At 41.3% G+C, this 7,566-nt stretch overlaps 1 protein-coding gene across 1 annotated transcript in view; it reads left to right on the top strand.

Moving 5' to 3' along the window:
- Positions 1-7,566, top strand: part of NBAS (neuroblastoma amplified sequence) — a 189,893-nt gene that overhangs the window by 103,202 nt on the left and 79,125 nt on the right. Inside the window, exons 31-33 of the mRNA XM_006767606.2 lie at positions 1,133-1,362; positions 3,503-3,615; positions 6,057-6,170. Coding sequence (XP_006767669.1) covers positions 1,133-1,362; positions 3,503-3,615; positions 6,057-6,170 — 457 coding nt within the window. The remainder of the gene's footprint in view (positions 1-1,132; positions 1,363-3,502; positions 3,616-6,056; positions 6,171-7,566) is intronic.

Below are 7,566 nucleotides of genomic sequence, written 5' to 3' on the forward strand. Positions count from 1 at the left end.
ACATGAAAATCGGGCAGTATTACTAATGACAAGGAAACTCTTTTTCTTCATGAAATCTTTTTTTCATTTTTTCTATTTCTGTGCTATCTGCATCCACAGTAGCATTTTTGGGCAGAGCATTCTTAGGGAAGTCCTCGTTGTAATTATATATTTATATTATTAGTGTAGGTTTAAAAGGCTGTCTTTAAGACATTTCTGAAGTAAGTAATCTTCCTTTTTGTGATTAGTGCTGGTTTTAATTTTTTTGCACTCACACATTTTCTATAATAAATTCTACATTCATAATTGCAGTATTCTTTTGTTTTATTTCAAGTATTAAATGTATTGGGATGACATTGGTTAATAAGATCAGATAGGTTGCCAGTGTGTAATTTCTATGAAACATGATCTGTGTATTGCATTGTGTGCCCATCACCCAGAGTCAGATCATCTTTCATCACCATATATTGGCCCCCTTTAAACTATCTTAATTATAGGAAACAATTTATGTCAGTTGATGATATTTGTTGCCTAGTGGAATACAGTGATATTTGCACAAGTACCTTCCATCAGGGGCTCTTGTTTCATTTAAATAACTTTAATTTACAGATTGGAAAAAAAGCCTCCATGTTATATGGTACATTGTAATTTCAATGGCTAGGTCTAGGTATGACATTGGTAGCTTGGCTATTTTAATTAGTAAGACTGAGTTTAGATGCTTTAAGCAGTCATGAATTATATGTATTATATTCAAACATTTTATTTTTAAAAATTGAAGTGGTTCTAAATAGTTTAAACAGAGTGGCCCTGTTGAGTATAGGACAGTATTCTAATAGATTCTGTTTTGGAATGAGAATGAACTTTAGATATTTTACTTAAATATTCATTGTAACACAATTAGAATATTATGTTTAATATTGGTTTGCTTGGTTAAATTATTCCTTCTAGAAGAGGGAGTTTTTTAATTGAGGTGAAATTTACATAGCATAAAAGTGTGCTTCGTTATCATTTAGTGTATTTGCAACATACACAGCTGCTACCTCCAGGATGGGAGTATTTGTAATTTATTTCATTTGGACAGCAGAGCCTTCACGGAGTTGAGAATCGAGTCCTCCTTTTTTAAGCATTCATTCCAGTTTCTTGTTTTCCCCAGATATTCGCAGAGAGTCTCCTGTGTTCCAGTCGCCTTGAAAACATCCACCTGGCTGGGCAGATGATGCACTGTTGCGCGGGTCCCGCAAACCCACCAGCCAGCGCTGCCCAGAGGGGGAAGGCCCCGCACAGGGTGAGCTACGAGGCCAGCGTTGGCCTGGTGCTGGCTGCCAGCAGGGAGTACTTCAATTCATCCACCAGCCTCACCGACAGCTGCATGGACCTGGCCAGGTAGAGGGCCTATGTTCTTCCATCTGAGGGGCAGGGCGTCAGGACACAGACAGCATCGAGGGTTTTATTCTTTACTTACAACATCCACTAACACACCTGTACCCTGTCCGTGTGTATGGGGCTCAGTTATTTATTGTTCGCATAGAGAATAAGCTTCATTGTGTTATGCATATTCATCAGCTTCCTCGCGACCCTTTTCCCCAGAACGCTTCCCCATCGCCATTTCTGCTGATTATCTGTAGGCTGTGTTCCTCTTCTGTGGGAAGAGATTCGTGTGACAGCCTGGAAATTCAAGTTCTGGCAGCTTCCAGCACAGTTAGGTGATGTCTGCCTTCCTCCTATGGCTTCCTCTCTGATGAGATGATAAAGCTCAGAATTCCCTTCCAGGTGGAAATTTCTCGAATATGAATTCAGTTCCCCATTGGCCTGTTGTACTGGAAGTTTAGAGTTCACCTTTTTACTGTTGATTCTTAGGACCTTTTTTTTTTTTTTGCATAAGGGACATTGCCCTTTGCCTGCCTTAAACATTTTAACTGTGTTGCCAAGTTTTTATTTTATATAATTTATCTTTTAAATTGCTATCAGAATTTTTTAAAAATTTGATTGTTCTTCTTTCCTCTTATGGTTGTGGTCTTTGTGTCATCCTTTGGAGGTTGTTAATTCCTAAGGCCATTAAAATCGTTTTTATTATCATTTCTTACCACTCTGATGGTTTTATTTTTACATTGGAATTTTATGCCCATTTGGAATTTATTTTGACAATGATTGTGGAAGCTATTTAGATTTATTTTTACCACCAAATGACTAGTTATTTCAACTCTAGCAAAACTTCAAGGTAACTCTTTCTTCCAGTGATATCTTACCACAGAGAAAGATCATGTTTTCTCAAACCATGAACTTGATGAAATTGTTTAAATAGTAAATTTTTTTCTTCTCTCACAAGGGATTGCATGTCAGATGATGAAAATACCAAATAGAGTAGCCTTTGAAGCGGGGAGTGGTTTGACCTACATCTTTTTGGCAGGTGTTCTCAGAGACCATTTTAAAAACTGCCCTTCCTGTATTTCCCCTTCATTCCATCCCTTTTTTCTGCCATAGGACAACCTTAATTTTTAAAAGATGTCAAAAGTCTATAATGTGGCACCAAACTGATGGAGACCTGTGAGCTGGATGTATTTTAATGTTCCCAGTGGCATTAGATGTAGAAATAGTCCATACATTCTTATTGGTTAAACTGTTATTTATTAACTAGTATTTCTGATAGAGGACGCAGTTATGAATATTCACAAGATAAAATAGTCAAACAATCCAGAACGGATATACATTGACAATAAGTCTCTCTCCTCATTCTAGTTTCCCTGACTTTACCCCTCAGCTATTTTTTTATAGTAGTTTCCTATGTGTCCTTCCAAAATATTAGATGTTACCTTCTTTCCTAAGTCACAAGTAAGTGCTTACTACTTCTACATACTTTTCTGTATCTTGCTTTTTTTCCATTTATGATCTATATGGAAGATTTTTCCATATGAATACATATAATTTTACTATATGTCAGCTTGTTTTATTCTTCTTTAATGGACTGGGAAACCAACTGTGACCTCCTGGTTCATGGGTTGATGCTCAACCACTGAGGCACATTGGCCAGACAGTCTCTGGATTTTGAAGAATTTGTTTAAAATATTTCAAAGTTATTACAGATTCTTAAATTAGCAAATCACTTTCTCCTATTTTTTATTGCCACATTAGTACATTACCAACGCCTCTTCCTTTTTCAGGTCTCGGGGGAGACAAAATTGTCACTGAATCAAGACATTTCTGTTTTTGCTAGAAGAATAGCTGGAAATTATCTGCATCCCGTCTTTATTTTCATCCTTTCTAATATCTTGCTTCCTATCAGTGTAACCCTGCACAAATCACTTACCTCTGAGCTCCGATTGTGGCTTCCTCAAAAAGCAAATGATGCTATTTGCCTGTCCCACGGGCTTGTCCTGAGGACTGAGAGAGAACAGAAAGCATCTGCAGAACAGTTGGAAGTAGTAGGTTTTTGATAAATATGTGTTGGATCTTATGTTGTTCAATATACAAAGGCAACTCAGCCAAGCCTGTTACTGCTTTTTAAAATGGGTCTCATTTCTCTTAGGTGCTGCTTACAGCTGATCATAGACAAGCCCCCGGCCATTGAAGAGGAGCTGGACCTTATCCAAGCCGTCGGATGCCTAGAGGAATTTGGGGTCAAGATCCTGCCTTTGCAAGGTGAGTTATCTGCTTAGTGTTGTACTGATCACCTATTTTGCATTAATTTCCTACTGTTTCCTTTTAGTTTTTTAAACTGAAGAGTACCTTTGGTTATTTAATCCATCAGCAGTAGATCCCGCCCATTTTTCAAATGAAACTTAAGTGGGAATCCAGAAGAAAAAAGAAAATGGACATTTTATCATAATTTTCTTTAATGTAATTTTAAAGAGGGGGTGACAAGAAGTTCCTGTTGAGAGTCTAATTGTTAGCAATATCTTGACATTGCTCAAGATCTTTTACCTAAATGTAAGTATCAGGTGAGTACCAGCCAACTCAAGTTACTTGTCCTTGTCTACTGTGTGCTGTGAGTACAGAGTGCATCTCCCCCTGCCCTGACCTTTTCCTCACAGGTGGGAGGGAGAGTTTCTGTTGCTTCAAACCCTGGACTCACCAGGCCAGTGCTGTTCAGTGGTTGAGTGTTGACCCATGAACCAGGAGGTTTCGGTTCAATTCCCCCTCAGGGCACATGCCTGGGATGAGGCTGGATCCCCAATAGGGGGCATGCAGGAGGCAGCTGATCAATGATTCTCTCATCATTGATGGTTTTATCTCTCGCTCCCTCTTCATTCCTCTGTCTGAAATCAATAAAAAAAAGATTAAAAACCCTCCCAAAACCCTGGACCTCAGTGCCCTAAAGGCAGCAGGTAGCTTGGTTCTTAGGGGCATGCTTGGCTGCCTTCAGTGTAATCTCTGGTCTTTATTCCTAACTGGAAGTGTTTGGAATTGGGGGTGGGGGAGGATAGCTGAAGTCCTATCTCTAGCTCTGAAACGCTATGGTGCTCTGCTAGCAGTGTTTTTGCTGGCAGTGTTAGCACAGCAGCTGATGGGTTTGAATATCTGCAACCAGACCTACAATCCTGTAGCAGCTTCTGAGGCATTTTCTGCTGTAGGAGAGTCTGAAGGAAGATGTTTGCCTTCCTGTCCTCCCAGCTTGATCTGTTGATTGGGAGTTTCTGTTTGAAGACCTTCCAGATGTGGAGACAGAATGTGTCCTTTGTATGCTGTCTGCTGTTTACGCTGCCTTTGTATTCACCAGGGACACTGGGCCAACAAAGGAACTTGATATTGCGAGATTTAGGGCCCAGGTATTCAATCGTTCATTTTGTCACCTTGCTTTGTTTTGAAGTCATCTTTGCCCGCCCTTCAGGAGTACTGTTTCTCATCAGGTGAAGGCTAGTGGTACTGGCTAAGTTATAATCAGTGAGTTAATAGGAAACAGGAATGAAAATATATAGAAATGATTCCTAATGTGTGAGTCTCCTACGGATTATTTGTATGTGTACACGTGTGTGCTTTTCCCTATAGCTTGGGTGCTTATGTGAATTCTTCCTACTATTCAAATGAGCAGATTTAGGACATTTTAGTTGTCTCCCAGGTTCTTTCTGTAATAGGATAAGTCAGTTTTCCAGACGAACAGCACATGGTGAAACCCAGCTTTGAGCCAGTTTTGCCGCTTACGGCTGGGTAAATGGACAGGCAATTCAGCCTTACCCTGTGCTTACACTCTCCAAGGATCCGCTGTCACTTTTGTTCTTTTAGTTGAATGTACTTGGCACTTTCTACTTGAGGGTGGAATCAGGATGGTGTCACCTGCCTCCTCGTGCTCCTCTTTTCCTTTCCATCCCTTCCCGCTCCTCCCTTCCTCCTCTTTCCTTCCATCAGTGAACATTGAATTCGGCACTTTATTCCAGGAACTGAAATAGTGAAGGGAAGAGTGAGGCACACTTGCTGGCTTGGGGGGACTGGCATACTGATAACAAGACAGAGCCACACTGGGGTGTCCTGTAGGAGTTTAAATGCCGATTCAGCCACTTGGCGCTCAGTGACCTGTGGCAGCTTAAAGTCTTTGAACTTCTCCTTTCTCAGATGGGGATAATAATAAAATATTCCCCTGACAGTTACATCTTGAAACATTAAAAATCCTTACAGTAGAGGATACCATACTTAATAAGCATTTCTGTGAATGTCAGTAGTAATAATAATAACTAGTATTTACTGAGGATTTTATGTTCTATGTATATATACTTCATGTGTGTTTATGTGTATTTATGAATTCTCATACATGCCCTATGAAGTAGAGACTATTGTTTGCCTTGATTTCATCATCTGGAAAGCAGAAACAGCAGCAGTCACTTAAGCTAGCTGTTAGGAAACAAAACGCTTTCTTCCTGCTTCCAAATGCCAGTTCATTTGCTGCTTCAGATGTTTGGTGGCAGGAAAGATCCATGTTGTGCGTTATTTATTCAGAAGCACCAATAATTTCACCAGTTTTAAAAGTTGTGTCTTTCACTCCTTATTGATCTGGAGGCCAGCACTGTTCTCATTCCGTGTCGTTGTCTCTCGTTTGGGAGGTCATGTACCCGCTGCTGATGCCTGTCGTCTGGTCTCTCTCTCTCCAGTGCGACTGCACTCGGACCGGCTCAGCCTCATCAAGGAGTGCCTTTGCCAGTCCCCCACGTGCTACAAGCAGTCCGCCACGCTGCTGGGCCTCGCCGAGCTGCTGAGGGTCGCTGGTACGTGCCGATGCTAAGCTGCAGAGTAAGGTTTCTGTGTTACTCTCACCACTGTCCTGGGCGGACATCAGAAGATGAGCATATTACAGAAATGTCACGTGGGCCTCTCCGTAGGACTTCTTGAGTGTCCCCTTAACATAATGCTTTTACGACTTCGTCTCATAAGTCACACACTGTCTTTTCCACCTCACTGTTTGTCAAAGTAAATCGCCAACCAGCCTCCATGCAAGGGGTGGGCATTAAGCTGCATCATTAGAGACTCGCATCTGTGGATGTGGTGTCAGTTCCGTTTCATGGACCCAAAGCCTCGTCATGTCCTCATTAGCCGCCTCTGCTTCAGGCCAGACAGCGGTGTTTTCCTCAACAGCTTCCAGTCCCACCACCCTCCTGGCTGTCCTCCCCCAGAGTCTAGAAAACTGGAGCATTTTCCTAGGAATCATTCTTTTCAGGCCTATTTTTGGTTATGCTTTTCCTTTTAATCACCTGCTCCGATGGAACTTTCTAGAATTAAAAGCAGTTTAATATTTCTACTTTGGACTTCAAGATGACGGACCCATCTTCACATAAAAGTTTACATGAAAACAGCAGTCATTCTCATTTTGCACTCTTATACTTATCTAAGTTACTTCTTACTGTGTCCCTTATGGCGGGACTCTGAATCTCGCTTTGCACATGTGGAAACAGGAATAAAGAGGTTAAATAATTTATTCCTTACTTTGAATCCTTTACTGTTACTGTACTTTTCCACCTTTTTAGACGTTGGGTGATGGTAATCAGTGGACCCTGACTTAACGTCAGCTGATTAGGGGCTTTCGCTGCACTTCACATTGACACCTGGATTAGTGTCTGTAGCCCAGCCACGCTGCCCAAGGAGGGAAGTCACACCTGCCCTCTCACTTGTGATCGGATATTTTGAATAGATGCAAACATTTCAAGAGTATTATCTAGGAAATAGGTTTTCCATTGATTGCGATATGTGCATTTGTTATTGATAAACTTACACCCATTGTTCCATTTCCTATATTACATGTTACTGCAGGGGTGGAAGATGTTCCCTTCTTTCCTTCTAATCATTAATTTGACATAAAAAAAGATTAATAGGGGAAACACACATTTCATTTCATTCCTTCCAGAGCCCCATAAAGACATGAGATTCAAAGGCAGTTGAGGCTTCTATGCCATCCTGGGCAGAGGGGAAAGGGTGGGGGTTTGGGCTTCCGAGGGGAGGAAGGCAGTTTACAGGGTGGTGGGAAGAGCAGGTGTTTGGTGAACAGATGTTTGCCACACCACACAGGTAAGTCCTGATGTCAGAGTCATCTCTGGCAATAGCTGTCTGCCGGGTACAGCCCCTTTGTCTGTCCAAGTTCTAGGCAGTTAGGGGGGAGGCAGAAGCTCT

This window comes from Myotis davidii, unplaced genomic scaffold (genome assembly GCF_000327345.1).
Source record: "Myotis davidii unplaced genomic scaffold, ASM32734v1 scaffold238, whole genome shotgun sequence".
NCBI lineage: Eukaryota > Metazoa > Chordata > Mammalia > Chiroptera > Vespertilionidae > Myotis > Myotis davidii.